Source organism: Hyperolius riggenbachi, chromosome 3 (assembly GCF_040937935.1).
Source record: "Hyperolius riggenbachi isolate aHypRig1 chromosome 3, aHypRig1.pri, whole genome shotgun sequence".
NCBI classification, from domain to species: Eukaryota; Metazoa; Chordata; class Amphibia; order Anura; family Hyperoliidae; genus Hyperolius; species Hyperolius riggenbachi.
Window position 1 is genome coordinate 232,207,572 of NC_090648.1, and position 20,251 is coordinate 232,227,822.

The window sequence follows — 20,251 nt, forward strand, 5'->3', positions numbered from 1 at the left end:
TGCATTGGTGCAGGAGCCTCTCCTGCTGTTAAGGAGGTAAGTGCTGTGCCATTGCATTGCCAAAGCTATGTAAGTACATATGATTAAACAGGGCTTAGGTGGCAGACGTGGACCGCCTCAGACAAGAAAATAAGGTGTGTACATGAGCCCCCCCCCCCCCCCCCCCAACATCGCCTAAAGGTCCGACATACCAGATTACCAGATCTTTAGCAACGTTTCACTGACCCTTTAACGCATTGTTCTACTCAACCTGCCCACTGGAAGCTAATGGCAAACAATTTTGAATAGTTCCAGACCAAGTTTGCAGGTTCATGTTCTTTTAAGTCCTCCAGCTGAGGACACACTTAATAAATCATGGCCATGGTGTCAGAAGCACTGGGTAGAAGGTATATGGATGGAAGTGACAATATAGTCTATACTACAACTTATAGAATTCTGTTTCAAAATGACCTATGGGATAAACAAACAAATTAGAGATTAAATGGACAGCATAGTTCCTCTGAAAACGTATCAAAGTATTTATGCCTGGTATGGCTTGGAGGGGGATCGGTGTGGCGGCCTCCGTGTGCCTCTCACTGCAGTTCTCCTTTGGGCAGCCTGGTGGTTCTGTTGCGTTGAGCATTGGTGGTACGTTTTGCGGTGGCTTCACTTGCTGCTGTGGTGGTGCAGTGCTTGGGGTGATGCACTGACGTGTCCACCGTGCAGTGCGGTCTGGGTTCGATTCCCAGCTATGGTATGATATATGCTGGCTTTTGGAGGAGTGTAGTTCCCTGCCGGAGGACGCCCTCCTCCCGGAGGGAGGAGGGAATGGGTTGGAGGGTTGGAGGGTTGGAGGGTTGGAGGGTGAGTAAGGGCTTCCTAGCGGAGTGTGTGGCAGCTGTTCCGTGGCTAATTAGTGTAGGTAGGCAAATGGTATAAAGGACCTTGCTTGGAGGAGGGAGGGAGGGTAGGTCCTCGAGCAGTGAAGTGTATTTCACTCAATTAGGTGACTCCAGGCATTAGAGCTTTTGAAACATGTTTTCTATCATTTTTGCAGTGTATAGAATTTTTTAAAACTTTGAAAGTTCGCCTCCCCATTGAAGTCTATTGCGGTTCGCGAACTTTTTCGCGAACCGAACCTTTCGCGGAGGTTCGCGAACAGGGTTCGCGAACCGAAAATCGGAGGTTCGGCCCAACTCTACCCACAGCCGAACTCTGGTCCCCTACCTCTCGTGTCCCTACCTCTCCCTCTAGATTGTAAGCCTTTGGGCAGGGTCCTCACTCCTTTTGTGTCCTACCTGATCATGCACCTCTATTACTGTGCACCCATGCTATGCATTTGAGTGAACCTAACTTGCCTAACTCCATGCTCCCATCCAGTGACTGACTAAGCATTACCTTGTACTCATACTGTGCTGTGTGATCTGGTTTTCTTGTATTCCTGTATTGTCATTTTGCTGTTTGTCACCCCTAAATATTGTCTGTAACCTAAATTAATGTCCAGCGCTGCGTAATATGTTGGCGCTTTATAAATACAACAAATAAATAAATAAATAAATAAATGCCTTATGAAGTATTTAGATATAAAGCGGCCTTCGGTACAGGAGGTATACCGTAATCACTGTGAAATGGAGACTCACCACAGCATGAATGACGACCTCTAGTTCCTGAGTGCTCTCATAATCCAGGGGACGGGATAACAATACTTTGCCATTGTTAGGGAGATCCATGTGAAAGTATCTGTAGTCACCCTACAAAGAAAGTATTAGGTCAGAAATAGTGGACGTTATAGCTGAATAAAGTGCTAGCTTTAGCAATGAGTTGCATGCTTGCATGCAAAAAATACAAATTAAAGAGGTCTAAAAAAATTAAACTGCAAGCCAGTAGTCATTATTTTATAGTATTTCTCACCAAATTATGTTCATGTATTTCAGCCCTGACAGTTATGTTTGATGAGCACTAGTATAGCCTTGTCTCCCCAACATCATCATCCCTTTACCCCAGTATAGCCATGTCTATGTTCCCCAACTGCACCGTCATCCCTACCCCAATATGCACACACCTTTCCCCTGCCTCTGCACACAGATGGCAATTGGCAAACAGGTTTGGATACATTGAATGTATGCACAGTTAGTGGAATAGATTGTAGAGACACTATAAAAACAGTATGTATATTATGCTGTAGAGTTCGTTGCTGCTCTAGGATGGCTGCCTCATTTTGTAGCTTTTGGGTCGCCGGTTGCATTCACAGTGGGACGTAATGGTCGCATGTTATAAAGTCTTATAACTCAGCTTACAGCACTGCAATGATAATCCTGTAGGCCATTCACAGTGCGACATTAAAGCCGCGTAAAAAAAATGTTGCGCTGTGGTAACTCACTGCTTGCAGTGCGTTACCTTTCAACGCAGACACGTTGCGACTTTAAAGTGAACCTCGGGTCTAAAAATCTACTCAGCAGAACTGAAAAGGCTTGGTGTTTCTTTAACAGTTTTACAGCATCAAAACTTTGTTTTTCTTACCAAAGCATCATTTTTAGCTGCATTTTTAGCTAAGCTCCACCCATCAAAGAAAACTGCCCGAGCTTTTTTCCCCTGATGCTGTGCAAAGCATGATGGGATTTCCTATGTTGTTATTCACGCTGCCTAGCAACTGGGAGGGGTTATCAGCACACAGGACAGTTGGAACTGTGTCTCATGCTCTGAGGCTGTCACCTCCTTTCAACCAAAAAGATGGCTGCCCTCATGAAATCAAACATTTGCCTGTTCTTTTAAAACAGGGTGGGTAAGAGATTATATAACCTATCAATTTTAATTAACATAACTAATGTAACTTAATGACAGTATGTTTGCTTAGGCTGAAGCTCCTCTTTAACGTTGCATTAAAACGCAACGTCCCACTGTGAATACAGCCTTACTCAGTATATTAGACACGATTATCTTTTCTGTTCACAGAGCAGGGAATCGGTGACTGAGCATTAAAGCTGCTGAAGTTACATTGTGTACTAAGAACTGTGATTAGTTATCTGATGAGTGATGAGACTTCTGCTGTTCACTTCCTTTTTTGCTTTAAACAAAAGCAGATGTGTTATTTTCTAAGAAATGTAACACAGTCATTCAGGAAATGGCACGCTATTTCACACAACCTTTTTTTATTCTTAGTATATCCTGTGGAGTAGCATTAAAGCCCAATTTTAGTTGTGTTTTTTTTTTTTTAATTAGTTACTAGTATGAAAACAGGTTATAAAGGTTTAGGGGGTTTATTGCTGTCTTTGCTCCCACTAAACACTCTTTTTGCTTCAGGGCCCTTCTAACTTGGGTATTATTTAGTAAAGTAACTTTTCAGTACAATGTTCCTAGCAATCATGCATAATACCCTGGGAAGTTTGTTTACAGAAACATACTGGTAAGTTAAATGATGCCCTCCAAAATTGGCTTACTGTGGTAGGGAATAGACTGGAAGCCCCTGTGAAGGACAGTTAGTGACGAGAAATGTGCTATGTACTCTGTAAAGTGTTGTGCAAATACATAATACATAATATACATAATACATAATAATACATAATGGGAAATACACTGTTTACCAAAGCATATGACTGTATTATCTTCTACTAAACATCAGCTTCACTACTATAGCAATGAGCTCAGCAATTTGAACCTCGCATGGGCAAGTGGGCAAGCAAAGGAAGCCATTTTGCAAGCAACATTGGGACATAAGCAGGAAAGACTGTAAAGCTTTCATGGGCAGAGAGCACACAGCAATATGCCCTAGGGATGGCCGTGAGATCATTTCAAGTTGATGCAGGACTATGCAAATTTTGTATGCAGATTGAAAAGGGACTGATCGAATTCTACTCAGCATGATCTGACTGCTTCATAATATAGGAAGAGGGCTGCTACACATACACTCACCCAGCAATGGGAGCAGGGAGTCCAGACCAGCATCAATTGTACACAAGAAAATCCCGCTGCACCATGGAGTAAGGTGAAAAAATCGATGTTTAAAAAATATGTCATATGTTACCCATGTGTCTAGTGTTTCCAAACACTTTTTATATACTCATAAGGGAGACATGTCTAGCTTTACATTTTGTGGAATCGAACGCATTATACGTCCACCCAGAGGTGGAGATATCCTTAAACTACTTTTGAGAAGAGAGGCTTTTTGGATCTGGAAACTGGGCACACGTGCCCCCTTGGGTTTAAATGCAAAATCAGATGTCAGTATGTTTTATTGAGGTTTTTTTTTTTCCTCATTATTTGTATGATTGCTCTATGACAATACAATATACATAGGGAGTGTTGCTCTAAATGACAATCCAGAATTTATAATAAGATGGTGTCATTACTATTCTTGATATGCAGACTTTTTTTATCTGGTGTATGTTTTTACTATGTGTATGTACATTTTTAACAGTTATTTTGTGTATGCTATTGATTCAATACTTCACAGTTTTACCAAAAAGTATGTACCTTTAAGACTCAGGGGCACACCCATAGGGAGTGTCTACCTGTCTCTATATATACCATGTGATACATTTATGTGTGAGCTATGATTAAGGAGCCATTCTTGCTCCGATACGCGTGAGCCTTTTACCTGTATACTGTGATGCTGGACTTGGAATAAAGAATTTTCTATTTTTTCACCTTACTCCATGGTGCAGCGGGATTTTCTTGTGTACATCTGACTGCTTCATGTTCAAGCTGCATAAATTTGCATACAAAATTTGCATAACGCTGCTTCAACTTGCAATTATTTGCATCTCCTTGACCATCCCTAATACCCATGTTATTCTTCTTATGTATGGGGGGAGGGGGGATGTCTTCAGTCTACAATTAGTTAAATGAATGGTTTTACTTAAATTAAGTAAGTTTTTAAATTAAGTGTTTTGTATTACAACTTGATAATTAATTTTGCTTTAGGTCTGCATTCAATCATATAAACTTATGGTGAACACGTATTTGTGTACATATGCAACACTAATTTACAGGGGAAGTTCAGTGTTCCCTTATGGAAAATTATACGCAGCAGCCCATACTCACCATAGTTCGGTCCATTACATACATTACAGCATCTCCATCCCGATCTACAGCCTTCGCTGTAAACACTAAAGAATCTACCTCTGCCAACTGTTCAAAGAAATGAAAAAAAAAAAATCATATTTCAGGTCTTTTAGCTTCAAAAATCAGATTTTGACAGGAGAAAAATGAAAGTGTAATCTATGAGCTCCTAAACTAGGTGAATAATGTTCTACTAGATACAGGAGCACAGATCTGTACTAAATATACTATTTTAATTAATACAATTTTAATAAAATGATTAATCAAAAAATTTGCATATCATGTAGAAAATGGAGATTCTTCTGATAGCTGGTGATGATGCATTCAATGCCATGCAATCGTTCATGTGGAAGTGGATGACTGGCCATGTATACCCAAGGAGTAGCAACTAAATCCTAATGGGAGTCATTTCTCAGTGACAAGGTTCATTTTCAGCCCCTCAATGATATTTGTCTACTCCAGCAATACTTTCAATAGTTTTTAAGTTCTGTTTTAGTCTGCCTGTAAGGAACGCCGGAAGTGAGAGGAATATAGAGGCTGATATATTTATTTCCTTTTAAAGAGTGCAAATTGCCTGGTTGTCCTGCTGATCCTTTTCCTCTAATACTTTTTTTACCTTAGACCATAGATCTGCAGATCAGATGTTTCTGACTGAAGTCTGAATGGATTAGCTGAATGCTCGTCTCTGGTGTGTAATTCAATAATACAATACAATAACATTTGTAAAGCATTTTTCTCCCATAGGACTCAAAGCGCATAGTTGTGTCTCAGATCAATACAGGGTTGCAGGCTGGACTGTGTTACAGAGGAGACTACTCCAGCCATAGAGATCAGCAGAACTGGCAGGCAACTGCCAGTTTAACTAGAAGTTTAACTATGGTTTAACTTCTTGCCGACCGTGTCACGCCGATGGGTGTGGACGCCGCGGCAGCCCCAGGACCGCCTAACGTCGTTTGGCGTAAGGTCCTTGGGGCGTGGTTTGCAGGAGATTGTGCGCAACCTGCTTGGATGGCGTAGCAACGGCGATCGCCACTAGGAGACTGTTAGACACTGTCTAATTACCGTGTACAGCGCTGCGATCTAAGGCAGCGCTGTACTGGGGACAGCCGCGTGACAGTTTTGGGTTTGGGTGGACTTTAAATGAACACGGTGTTCATTAAGTTATCACAGCATTTTTTGTTACAGTGAATAAACACTTATTCAAAGGTTATAGCTTGTACTGTAACCTTTACTGCCAGGCTGATTTCACCTTTTAATAACCCAGCTAGTCACAACAATGATTAACAATTTACTGTAAGTGGTACATTACTCTTTCAATCATTATACTTCTAACATTAGAAGTGTTCCTTTCTGATGCCAGCCATCCAATGCAACACGTCAGGAATTATTATAACCTTTTATGACGTTGGTCTGAAATAAGTACCACTAGGGATCAGCAAAAAAATATTCTAAATTTCAAAAAGTTTCACACAAGAGACAGAAGTTAGGACTTGCAGATTACTGAGCCATAAACACAACTGCTGGTTAACTGGCTCTTCTGCGATCTGCCAATCCCCAATTCTGTCTCCTGGGTGGAGCTAATTAGTTCATAACAGGACTTTTAGATCAGGACAACCATCTCCAAAGAGGGGTTGAGCCTTTAATAACATTGATCTCCAATATACAATGCAGTTTTAACATCTTCGCCTAGGTGTAGTCGATGCACTCATCCAGCCAACCTCAGCAATTAACATCTGCATAATGATTTGCAATTTGGCTGGAGTCTTTGTTGCCTGAAATAAGTGTATTATCTATACATATAACTAACTATCTGGTTATTTTCTTTACATCATTTGAACAGAATGAAGTCACTTTTTACAAGTGGTAGCAGTAGAGTGTTGTATCGTGTTAGCCATCAGAAAAAGCAAGAAGTTTTCCATCTGATGAAGGAACCATAGCCAAAAGCTTACTCTTATATATTTTTTAATTGGACAATAAATGGTATCATTCTGATTTAAAACTTCTTGCTTTTACAAGTGAAAAACCATCTTCTATAATAAAATAAAAAAAAAGTTCAAACTACCTATATACTTGTTCCAGGAGCATGAGATACAAGACATGATAGCCAGATGAACAGAGGGATGAGTGGAAAATTCTCCTAATATGCAGGTCTTCACTGACCTTCTCAATAAAAGCTACTAGCTGCTGATCAGTTAGCTAACTAATTGGCAGCTAGTGACTTATTTGCTGGCATGGTTTCCACTTCTTGGATAAGTGATGATTTGCAAGTAACAAATCTGACCATCATTATTATCCAGACTGTAAGGGGGCAGGGAATGGTCCAAATTTTCTTTGATAATTACAGCCAAGAAACTAGCAGACATGGACTAGATCTTAGCCTCCATTCCACTCTGACAGGTGTGTTTTTCAATAAGTAATCAAATTTATATTGTAGATTTTGGTCACCTCACTGATGTTGTGTGCTGACAATGATTCCTCTAAAAACATTGGTTTATTGTCATTTTCATTCAGGACTTGGACTATTATCCTGTAGTTGACCTGAAAATGAGAGAGAGAGAGAGAGAGAGAGAGAGAGGGAGAGAGAGAAAAAAGAAAAGGTTAGTTAAAAGAGAGGCAGAAGGACAATGAACAACATCTGGGTGTGTCTGATCATTAATATTATAGTCCACTTATGCAGTTAGGCAATCTGTGATACGGGTAAAAGTGACATTTACCCAGTTGGTGATAGAAAGGTAAATGCCATCCAAATGATGGAGAAGGTCTGACCTTAAACACAATGCAGTGTAATATGGCTCATATTGTTACAATAATACCAAAAATCAAAATATGTCAGTCTTTACACAACCAAACGAAACATGTATAGAGAACAAAATATGTTTTATGCATTTTCACTCCCTGATTTTGCATGTTAGGGGACATTATAGACCTGAAAACCAGGAAGGGAAAGTGTCTCCTCTTCCTAATCTCATGTCCAAAAAATGGTTACTGCAAAATGATCCCCGTGACTTCCATTTGCAGCTTCTCCTCTGCTTAAATCTATACAAAACAAAAGATTGGAATCTGAATAATTGCAAATACCTTCTGTTTTAAGAAGGCAAACTTTTGTTTTGCATAACATTTTGGTCCTTGGAGCGCACCATGAGCTTACTGGGTAATCTGTAACTCTTAAATCTATACAAACAGTGCCACAGCCCCATCAAGTTCCCATCTCCAGCATATATCATGCTGACTGACTGGCTAGCTAGCTGGCATGTGAGGAATGTTCTGAGAGCTGTGTTCACCTGGCTGAAAAAAGAATCTCCCAGTAATTCAGAGACCATATCATTACTGGTCAGTCATATTTAATGTGAGCACAATGGTTAACATTGACGCAATCCCACAGTTTCTCCAGCATCCATAGATTTCTCTGACTGAAACTTGTCACAAACCACTGCATAAAGTGCAGGTACAAGGCTAGACCAAGATAGTGATTATTTTATCTAATGGATATCCATCTAAAGGGGCCCATACACGGGTCCATTTTAGCCATCGATCGATCGATTTATGGTCGATTTCAATCGATTTCGATGGATTTTATCTATCTGACAGGATGGAAGATCTAGGTCAGGCATGAGCAAACTCGGCCCTCCAGCTGTTATGGAACTACATGTCCCACAAGGCATTTGCCTTTATGAGTCATGACTGTGGCTGTCAGACTCCTGCAATGCATTGTGGGACTTGTAGTTCCGTAACAGCTGGAAGGCCAAGTTTGCCCATGCCTGATCTAGGTCGATCTGCTGCTGGTAGCAGATCCATGGTCCATTGAGTTGCATTGGATCTAATAGTCCAATAATGCATTTAGATAGATTTCCAATAGATTTCATTCTGAAATCTATTGGAAATCTATTGCTAGTATGTGGCACACATCAGATAGATTCCTGTCAGATTCCACTTGACAGGCATCTGACAGAAATCTATCTGATGGTCGAATCTGCTGCAAATTTATAAGTGTATGGCCACTTTAAAGAAAATCTGTAACGAAAAAACGTCCCCTGGGGTGTACTCACCTCAGGTGGGGGAAGCCTGCGGATCCTATTGAGGCTTCCCCCATCCTCCTCAGTTTCACGGTGGCGGCGAAAATCCTCCTGGAGCGGCGGCGATGTAAATATTTACCTCCGTGGCTCCAGCGCATTATCTGCTCTTCCCACGGAGATAGGCAGAAATAGCCGATCTCCGTCGAGCCGCTCTACTGCGCAGGCGCAAGTCTCCTGTGCCTGCCCAGTAGAGCGGACCCGACGGAGATCGGCTGTTTTCGCCTATCTCCGTCAAAAGAGCTGAAACAGCGCCCCCGCTGGAACCTGGAAAGGTAAATATTGAACAGGCAGTCGGATTTGTTGCACCGGCTTTGAAGGGCTGCAGCGAGACCCCCGTGGGACAGAGGAAGACGGAGGAAGCCTCATTAGGATCCTGATGCTTCCCCCTCCCGAGGTGAGTACCCCTAGGGGATGTTTTTCTCATTACAGTGTCTCTTTAACTGTTTCTCTGTTTTAAAATACCTTTTCTAAATACAACAGCATATCCTATTGCAGCCTATTTTACAAATGGTACCTGTCTAGCTTCATGTTCAGATTTCCACACTGAAAAGAATGCTAAAATGTCTTCTATTGATGCCGCTAGAAACGCCTCAGAAATCAAAAAAATGCTGCAGCCCCCGAGTTTGCGTTTGTGGAAAAAATTTACCTCTCTGGTGAACACCGTCCCATTCACTTTCATTAGCCAAGCGGTTTTCCCCCTGCAAGCATTTTAAAAAACGCTCCAGAACCGCTCTGGGGTGCACCAGCCCTAATACTGTACATGCATTATGTTGTAGTTTTATTTAAGGTAGCCATGCACACAAAGATTTTTGCCCAATGGTCCCTAAGGATTAATTCCACTCAGAAAATACATTCTGAGAGGACTTGATTCCATCTGTACACTGCAGAACTATTTTCACAGATTCCAGCAGGGAATCTATTGACAGTCGATCGAACTGCAGAGTTGCACTGTTTGATGCAGTGAAACATCAAGAGCCACTGATCGACTGCTGCTTCTGCCCCGCCCCGATCCACCTAACTCTTCCATCTGGTCCGATCAATATTTCCAATGTATTTTAGGCCAAAATTTTTGTGGCATTGATTCCCAGCAGATTAAATCAAATTGACTGAATCGATATTGTCAAAAACCTGAGCGGTTCTTGCCTTTTTCATGATTGCTAACTCAGTAAAGGACCAGCCATTAAAGCGTTGCTATCATATAAATCCGTCATAGCTGGGTATGAACCCTCTATAACAGTAATTATAGATTGATGGTGTACCTTGAAATGAATCAGAGCACTCAGTATATGATTTTATATAAAAAAAAATTGTATTTGCTTATCATACAGCATATATACAAAATATGAACAGTTTGCTATGCAATGGGGAGAAAATGAAATGGTCGCGCATCTAACCAAGATGCACCTGATAGATACTCACTGCATAGGGCTAAAAAGCCTCTCAAAGGCACAAGTGTGCTCATTGCAGTGAAACAGGTGCATTAAGAACTAATGCATCTCACAATACAAACAATGTCAGTTCCTGGGGCGCCGCCCATGCTGCACCCCTTCCCCTTTATATGGCCTGCTGCTCCCAAGTCAACGTTGCTAGCATGTTCCCATAATGTTGGGTGTTTTTAAACTTAGATAGGGTGGGGACCCAGAGAGAAGGCTGCACGAGCCGTCCCTGCTAACATGCTCTGCAGCCTGGAACAGATGTCTCTCTCAATAAGAGAAGGGTAAGGTCCCCGGATAATGTGTAACGCATGGATTTGCTTCCATTGTTTGTATTGTAAGATTCATTAGTTCTTAATGCACCTGTTTCACTGCAATGAGCACACTTGTGCCTTTGAGAGGCTTTTTAGCCCTATGCAGTGAATATTTATCAGGTGCATCTTGGTTAGATGCGCGACCATTTCATTTTCTCCCCATTGCACAAAATATGAACAGTTCCAAGTAGTGTTTCCTTCTAACAGTATTCCATTTCATCAAGGCTTTATAGCCAAGCAATCATCAATCTTCTAAGCACATTCAAAAAAGAATATAACAGTTGTGTTATGTAGAATGAGATCAAAAGTAGTCTCATCTGTATTAATAGCTGTGTATCTAGTAGCTGTGTAAAACTTGTAGTAATCTTCTTAAAGGGGAACTGAAGAGAGAGGTATATGGAGGCTGTCATGTTTATTTCCTTTTAGACAATACCAGTTGCCTGGCAGCCCTGCTGATCCTCTGCCTCTAATACTATTAGCCATAGCCCCTGAACAAGCATGCAGCAGATCAGGTGTTTCAGTGGTTCAGACTTATAAGTCTGATCTGACAAGACTAGCTGCATGCTTGTTTCTGGTTTTAATCAGATACTACTGCAGAGAAATAGACCAGCAGGGCTGCCAGGCAACTGGTATTGATTAAAAGGAAATAAACATGACAGTCTCCATATACCTCTCTCTTCAGTTCCCCTTTAAAGAAATGGCTTAAAAAATAGCTTCTAAAAAAACTTCTTGCTAACATCTTAACAAAACTTAATGCTGAAAAATTAATAAAGTAAATCAACAGAATATTAAGCATATTACCCCTTCTCTGTCATCTCTTCAGCATCTAGAACCACGTGTGGGAAGGTAGCTTCTGCCTCGTGTGTCTTCTCAGGAGATTGTTGGGGTTCTGCAAACTATGAGCTTTCAGCTCCTACTTTTATAGTGATTGGATGCAATATGGCTGCCTAATCTGGAATTTCCCTGAATCCCAGGTTCTAATTGGCTAAAACTTCCGTGTGCCAATGCTTTATCATGTTTTGAATACCTAAATCATAATATTATTGTTTAGAAATTCTGATTAGGTCATTTCTGACGCAGTTGATTAAAAATGGATGTCATCAACCATCTTGTCTGCTGGTTGACTTTTTTGCCCCAGACATCGAGACTAAACAATGTCATTCATGACGCATTTCTGATAATGTGTCCTTCTGCTAATTAGTTTGAAATGTGTCTGTTCTTTCCCAGACATAAGATTGGTCAGGTTGATACTAGGGCTTATTGAAACCTACAGGGCTTCTAATATACTTATTTAAATATAAAGCTTATTATATAATTCTTCTTAAAACAATTAATCATATAAGATATAACTGCACATTAAAATGTAATAATATAAAATCATGTTCTATATATTTGCCTTGCTTAAGAAGATATAAATATAATGTTTTCAACTGGCAGATGTCAGTATTTCATCATGTAAATAACAAGCAGTATTAATAATATTAATTATAAGACTATGAAACTGCCAGTTGACATAATTGTCCTAAATATGGGACAATAGAAAAAACCTATTGACATTCCAGAATTTTTGATAAGACCTCCTAACCCAAACATTCATGTGGAACGCTTCTAATGTGTTTTGAAACTTTCACTGCAGAATCCACCATTTACCTGTATGTCAAAGTAATAGATTCTATTATATAGGGTTTAACAATAATTATTTCTTTCTTTGGAAGGACTGTATTGATTATTAATATTTAGATTAATAATATTTATGTGTAATAACTGAGCTAATGTGTATATATATATATATATATATATATATATATATATATATATGTCTGCTGCAGTAATGCAAGTTTTAAACTTGTTTCCAGTCAGACGTTACACAGTACTCTTATCTTGACCTTGACATTTGAAAGATGCTTCTAACAAACAAGAACGTTTTGGCTTCTGAACTAAAATAATCCAATTATTAGTTTCACTGCCTGGAATATGCTGAGATGTCTCAGAGCAATATATTAAAGAAGTACTCTAACTTTACAGTTTACAATGAAATTTTGCATAGAACATTAAAACTTAAAACATACACATATGACAGCTTTTCCTACATAAATAAAACCGCTAGAATTCTGACAATATAAGTACGGCCTGCTTAACTCCCACCCAGGCGAAGAACTGTCAAGGTGGCCACACACCATACAATTTTTCACCAATTCGATAATTTTGATCAGTAGTCCCAAAAAATCGATAGCTTTTCTTTGTTTTCGATCGATAAATCCGATCGAATTTCCAATTTGTTTTTTATTTTTGGAGATTTTACATGTTGGAAATTTCAGACCAACTTTATCAAGAATTGTATGGTGTGTGATGGATTGTCAATTACTTAGTGTACAGTTCCAATCAATTTTTTTCTGAGCTTTCAATTATTTTATTCATGATTGGGGAAACATTGAACATAGATGTGTGGTACATGGGTCAGATTTTGTTCCAATCAGACAGAAAAAATGATTGCTATTCTTGAATTGAACAGATATTTAATAAAAATTGTATGGTGTGTTGCCACCTTGTGCTGAGATGGATTAAGATGTAATGGGGCCCTAGGCAAGGTACTAGATTTGGAGCCCCATTGTGGGTTTTTTGGTAAGCTTAAGTGGAGAGAGGTCAGAGAAGATGGCAGGTGGGCCCCTTGACACCCACTAGGCCCCAGGCACCTGCCTAGGTTGCCCGGTGGATAATCCTGCTCTGGCTTTGTGTGATTAATAACAGTTGCATTTTTCTATATGCCAGTGGCGTAGCTAAGAAGCTATGGGCCCCAGTGTCAGTTTAGCATTGCCCCCCAGCATGTTATAGATAGCAATTGATACGGCGCACCAAAACCAATCAAGGACAACCACAGTGTCAGAGGTGCAAGAAGGGGATGGGGAACAGTGTGTGAATGATCACTACTATTCAAAGCATCTATAGAAGTGAATATTATCAGCACAGGACCATTAAAGAGCTAATACTGTGTTTGAGGGGTGGAACCCTTGGGGCCCCTCTAGCCCAAGGGCCCTGATGCGGTCGCTACCCCTGCACCCCCTATTGCTACTCCACTGCTATATGCCTTGTACCATCCATGGAAGCCCACTGTTCCATCCCTTACATTGTAACATTGGGTGACTATATAATATGTAAAAAAGCAGAATGAGTCAGCAGTGTGGTATCTGCACTATAATGCCATTACTCAGTACCTCCCTGGCTTCAGGACATTATGTTTCACTAACACTAACAAATATAAACTGCAAATTTGTAATTCATTATTTAGTCAAATACTTCACAGTGACAAAAAAGCATAACAATGCAGTTCAACACAATAGGAATGTAGGAATGTACTGTATATGTAATGTGGAACAGCTTTGCTCTAAACAATGCTGGCATGCATACAAGTATTCAGAAATAATATATGGATGTGTTGGGTTACCGTGGTAAATCCTTCTTCAGAGCAGGATAAAGTGACCAGGAGAACTGAGGAGCTTAGAGCCTGCAAACAAAGTACAAGATTTTTACCAACATGTACCTGCATTAGTTCACTGATTCAATTATTTACTGTCATTAGAGATTGCTACTACAGCCAGACTAGTTCTTTACTCACTTGACAGACATTCTATTGGGCCAATCAACTAAACAGCTACAGGACGCGACAGGGCTCAGGGCAGGAGTAGAGGAGGCCTAAAGGAAGCGTGTAAGCCTCAGTATCCTATCGAGACTTCCCCTGTCCTCCTCCGCCCCTTGGTGTCTTGCTGAGTCCCTCCGAAAGCACAGCAGACTATTTGTGCTGTGGCGCAAGCCCAGTAGCACCTGCAATATTTACCTTCCCCCGGCTCTAGCGCAGGCGCTGTAGTGGCTCCCCAGTGGGTTAAGGCAGAAATAGCCAATCCCAATTGAGTCCGCTCTACTGTGCAGGCGACTTGCGCCTGCACAGTAGAGCGGACGCGACTGGGATTGGAAATTTTCGCCTGATACCGAGCCAGGAGACCCCGGAAAGGTAAATATTTACATGCTCACCGTTCGGAGCGAGACCACCATGGGACAGCGGAGGACAGGGGAAGCCTCGATAGGATCTTGAGGCTTCCCCATCCTAAGGTAAGTACCCCCAGGGGCACATTTTTCTGTTACAGGTTTTCTTTAAAGGGGCCATACATCAGGCGACTTGGCGGCCGATCAACCATCCGATTAGAATATTATAATTGGAATTGGATGAAAGTTGGCACCGCCAAGTGCATGCCCGACCGACAATGTGACCAATTTCATGCTACCTTTACTTGTCTATGTAGGTAGATCTCCTGTACACTTATGGGCTTGATTCCCTAACCGGCACTAACCGGTTAGTGTGCCTTATCACTTAGTGGGCACAAACTACAGCACTAACCTTATCTGAGGTTAGTGTGCCTTATCTGAGTTAGTGTGCCTTATCTGAACTTAGTGCCACTTAAGTAGCTTTTGTGCACACTAAAAGATGCACAAAGCTAAATCATGCACTGCACCGATCGCGCACTGCGACGATCACACCGCACCCGCTATACTGTACATGATGCGACCTTAAAGTGGATCCGAGATGAAAAACGAACTATAACAAGTAACTTGTCTATATATCTTATCTAAAGTTTAGATAGTTTACACAGCAAATCTAGCTGCAAACAGATTTAATAGAAAATGATTATTTCTTCCTGTGATACAATTACAGCAGCCATGTTGTTTGTAAACATTATACAGAGGCAGGCTTATCTGCACCATCAGCACTCAGACTGTGAAAAAAACCTAATCACCCCTCCTCCTCCTCCCTCCTCCCCTCTGCCTCTGAAATCAATGGCTAGTAACATCTCCTCCTCCCCCTGCCCAGACTGAGCTCCCATGAGCCCTTGCTACTGCCAAGGCTCTCTGAAAACCTGTGGGCGTGGTTTATTTAGTTTATAGGAAATTAGAGTATTAAAACAAAAACAAAAAAGTATTTAGCTTGAGGAATGCCCTATAAACAATAGGAAAGGAACACAATTATGCAATGTGTAAAAGTTCACCTCGGATCCACTTTAAAGTCGCTGTGCGTGGTGCAGTGCGTGATGTAGCTCTGTGCATCTTTTAGTGTGCACAAGGCTACTTAAGGGGCACTAAGTTCAGATAAGGCATACTAACTCAGATAAGGTACACTAACCCAGATAAGGCACACTAACCTCAGATAAGGCACACTAACTCAGATAAGGCACACTAACCCTCAAATAAGGCACACTAATCGGCTTAGCACCGGAAAACTCTTTTTTACTCCGGCTCTAACACTTTGCGCCTGTTAGTGAATCAAGCCCTTTGTGTCTAATATGAATATGTCACATATAGCCCAAGAAGGCTAATTTGCTGCTTTATAGCATCAGTTAGAGAGTGTTGGTTGAAGTAAGTGGATTATAAAATGTTGTTCTAAAAGTTCTTATAAAATGCCTAGGCATCACCTCCTTTCATTGGAACTTAAAGAGACTCCGTAACAAAAATTGCATCCTGTTTTTTATCATCCTACAAGTTCCAAAAGCTATTCTAATGTGTTCTGGCTTACTGCAGCACTTTGTACTATCACAGTCTCTGTAATAAATCAATGTATCTTTCCCCTGTCAGACTTGTCCGCCTGTGTCTGGAAGGCTGCCAAGTTCTTCAGTGTTGTGGTTCTGCTATGAACTCCCCCTTCCAGGCCCCTCTATGCACACTGCCTGTGTGTTATTTAGGATTAGAGCAGCTTCTCTCTTCTCTCTTATCTTTTACAAGCTGGATAAATCGTCCTCTGAGCTGGCTGGGCTTTCACATACTGAAGAATTACAGACAAGGGCAAAGCTGTTTGCAGGAAGAAACGAGCAGCCTGAAACTTCAGTGCATGAGAACAGGGGGAAAGAAACACACAAATGATCTCTGGAGATTCAAAAGGAAGGCTGTATACAGCCTGCTTGTGTATGGATGTATTTTCTATGTGTGGACATACTGTACATCAACCTACTTCCTGTTTTGGTGGCCATTTTGTTTGTTTATAAACAAACTTTTTAAAACTGTTTTTAACCACTTTTAATGCGGCGGGGAGCGGCGAAATTGTGACAGAGGGTAATAGGAGATGTCCCCTAATGCACTGGTATGTTTACTTTTGTGCGATTTTAACAATACAGATTCTCTTTAAGGAATTACTCAATGGAATGATAAAATATCTTCTAGCACTAAATATCTTCTAGGTGAACTTATCTTATTGCTCAAGCACAGAAAATAGTACAAACGTGCCACTTCCGTCCCAGAGATTTATTATAGTGATATGACAGTCTGTATTCATAGCAGCAGCAAACACTCAGATACAATTCAGGTGCAACAGCGGTGTGATACTATAACATAATTAGTATAACATATACTATATTCTGGAGACGTCACTTCCTGTGAAACTAGACCCTGCTGTCATGGAGACGGGAACGGCGTCCATCACACGTCCGAAGAGGTGGAACGCAATCCACCACTGTAACTATGGCAACATAGCCATCCTGCCCAACAGGGAAGCAGAATTTAGCGTCCCATATTCCATGCGCAATGTGCACGCAGCCACATTAGAGCCAAAGCCGATCGGCCACTGACAAACCAGTTGCTGCGTAAAACACACGCCCATTGCGAGAAATGGCCTTTCCGGTGTGAATAGGTGCCCTCTCCCCTATCCAATACAGCATAACTAACAGTGAAATTAAAGTTACAGTGTTAAAACATTAAATTAACTTAGAAAACAAGAATATTCCCCCAACCTCCACATCAATCGATCCTAGGTTACGGGTATCTACCGTAGCTTCAAGGCTGCGATCAAGAACTCATCTTTTTTACAGTTATTGACTATACATCCCACATTCATCTAGAGTTCACTAAGTTCAGACACCTTCTATCGGGGCTGCCGAAATTAATTCCTGGACTGCAAATTATTATCGCAGTACAGGGGAATCATCAAGTAAAAGTTATTATAAAATCTGAACAACCTCAAAACTATGGAAAATGTCTGGACCAATAGGACTAACCCTAAAGGCTCGTACACACGTCTGACTGAAGCCAACGACGGGTCCGTCGGCACCTCCCGCTGGGCGGGTTTTCAGCAGACAGTACAACGTGTGTGCAGTCTGTCGGCGGACTGATAAGGCTGTTTCTGAACGATCCGCCGGGCGGATCGTTCAGAAACAGCCTTATCAGTCCGCCGACAGACTGTACACACGCTGTACTGTCTGCTGAAAACCCACCCAGCGGGAGGTGCCAACGGACCCGTTGTTGGCTTCAGTCAGACGTGTGTACAAGCCTTAACTTATCTTATTGTTTCTTTGGATATACCAAAACATGGATAACTAAGGTATCTCAATCAGGACAAAAGTACTCCAAAACTAGGTGTAACAATTGCAGTTGATAGTGGAGTTGTAGCATATAAATAAAGGTTTAGTACTGCTGTATAGGAAGTACATTTTTATTTGCACTGACCGTAATCTCCTGAAGGTTTCTTTCTAGCGTATTATTTCTTTGTCAGTCATGTGAGTATGTTGTTACTCATCAAGCAGTCCCAGAAATAGGATTACATTCTGTCACTTAACATGATATTCTACTGTTGTTAATAATAAAACAAACAAAACAGATTTATACATTACAAGGATTTTTTTAAGTATTATTTCAGATGTCTTACTTTTTCTGTATCTGCAGAGACAGCATAATGGTTACTGAGTGTTTCAGTTTGCTCATTACTGCAGGTGATTACTCCAGAGTTGCAATGCTTCCTGCTATGTGCACCTACATAGTCTTGCCGGAATAGTGATGTTACAGGAGTATTAATAAGCAGGGCATACTTAAGAGGCTTCCCCAAAATGTGTAAATTCAGGGCTGAAAAAAAAATGCTGTCTGAGCTTACCAGCCTTCATGTCACAGAAGTAAATATACCATCTTATAGCTAGTGATGACTGTGCATATGAGAGTTTGAAGAAACAAGTGATCAGTGTGATGGGATTGTAAAGCTCTGATCTGCTGCTCACAATCATTTACTATAGCAGGAAGTTGTTATTATAAGCAGTGAGTTACTATAACGCAACATTTACAATGCGACATTAACGTCGCACTGTGAATGTTGCATAGGCTTAACATTACAGTGTGTTATCCTGCATTATAATGACTTTATAACGCAGGACAATAATGTCCCACTGTGAATGCGACCTTAAGCTCATGGTCTTACACATAATGTCCAACAATGGTCTGTCTTTAGACACATCAGCTCTTGGCTTTCATATACTCGTCTCCATAAGTAATTAGTGGTTTCCCGTACCTCTCTGTCCAATATTTTTCCAGATGATACATTGAGCCAGACATTCTTCCCTTCTAGGTAAAACCAGTCGGCGTCTGTACCACTGAGGCAGAGTTTAACGGTGCTGGTCACTACGTCCCCAAACATGCTGAGGTTAGCCACAAATGTCCCATTTGGGCTGTTCTCCAGGATCTCAGTGAAAATATCACTACCACCAGAACACTGATCCCCTAAACACAGGCAGGTACAGAAATAGTGTTAGAAAAAGTACCCATAGTAGTTACCACACCTTAGCATGCATTTTATTGTGAAACAAGATTTGGTTTCATTATATCCGTTATGTATACAACATTGACCATAAGAAGTAGCACTTTATAAAAACACATAGAACAGTTCATTCAAGGTTCTGACCAGTCATTTGTCTGCCTATCACAGTCATTAAACACACATGCTCAGCTACTTTAGGAGCATGTTAGTTGGATGAAAACATACAGACATCATTCTCTAGTGGGAAGTGAATCCAAGACTTCAGCACAGCAGGGCAAATGTCCTGTTCACATAACCACTCTGCTTCTACTTTCCATTGAAAAGAAATGAAACTGAAACTTTCTGGTTTTGCTTCTTGCTGCCTTATACATTACATAGAAGCTCTTCTTCCTTTTAAAATACAATGCTTCCTCTGCTGTAAAATTGTGAAATACATATGTCTCTGTGGCAAATTGGTAGCAGGGGCTCAAGTTTAGTAGTACTACTTTTTCTCACTGCCTAAATTATTAATAGTCAAATGATATTTTGGACATAGAAGATATGTATTATGACAACCAGTAATAATTGACTTCATGCAGTAGAGAGCTGTAATTTTGTATTCGGGAAGATACCATTCGATGGATCATGTCATCAAAGTACACATCAGTAAATGCTGTATCTATTGACTTATTCTATGGATTGATCAAAATAATGTACCAGATAAATGTCCCTACCTCCAATGTCTCTAACCAGCTGTAGGGAGCTGGCTGACCTGTCAGTTAGTGAGTCATATGCAATTTACTTTTTTTCCTACTTTTTCTCTTGGGAGATTTAATCTTCTGTTTAAAACAACTTTTTAGC

General features: G+C 40.8%; 1 protein-coding gene across 3 annotated transcripts in view; it reads right to left on the reverse strand.

Moving 5' to 3' along the window:
- Positions 1–20,251, reverse strand: part of LOC137563468 (cadherin-related family member 5-like) — a 64,439-nt gene that overhangs the window by 28,908 nt on the left and 15,280 nt on the right. For all 3 annotated transcript variants that reach the window (XM_068275933.1, XM_068275932.1, XM_068275931.1), the window contains exons 3-7: positions 19,166–19,374; positions 14,300–14,359; positions 7,483–7,575; positions 5,020–5,106; positions 1,620–1,730 (exon numbers count right to left, since the gene is read on the reverse strand). In XM_068275933.1, the coding sequence (XP_068132034.1) occupies positions 1,620–1,730; positions 5,020–5,106; positions 7,483–7,575; positions 14,300–14,359; positions 19,166–19,374 (560 nt within the window). The remainder of the gene's footprint in view (positions 1–1,619; positions 1,731–5,019; positions 5,107–7,482; positions 7,576–14,299; positions 14,360–19,165; positions 19,375–20,251) is intronic.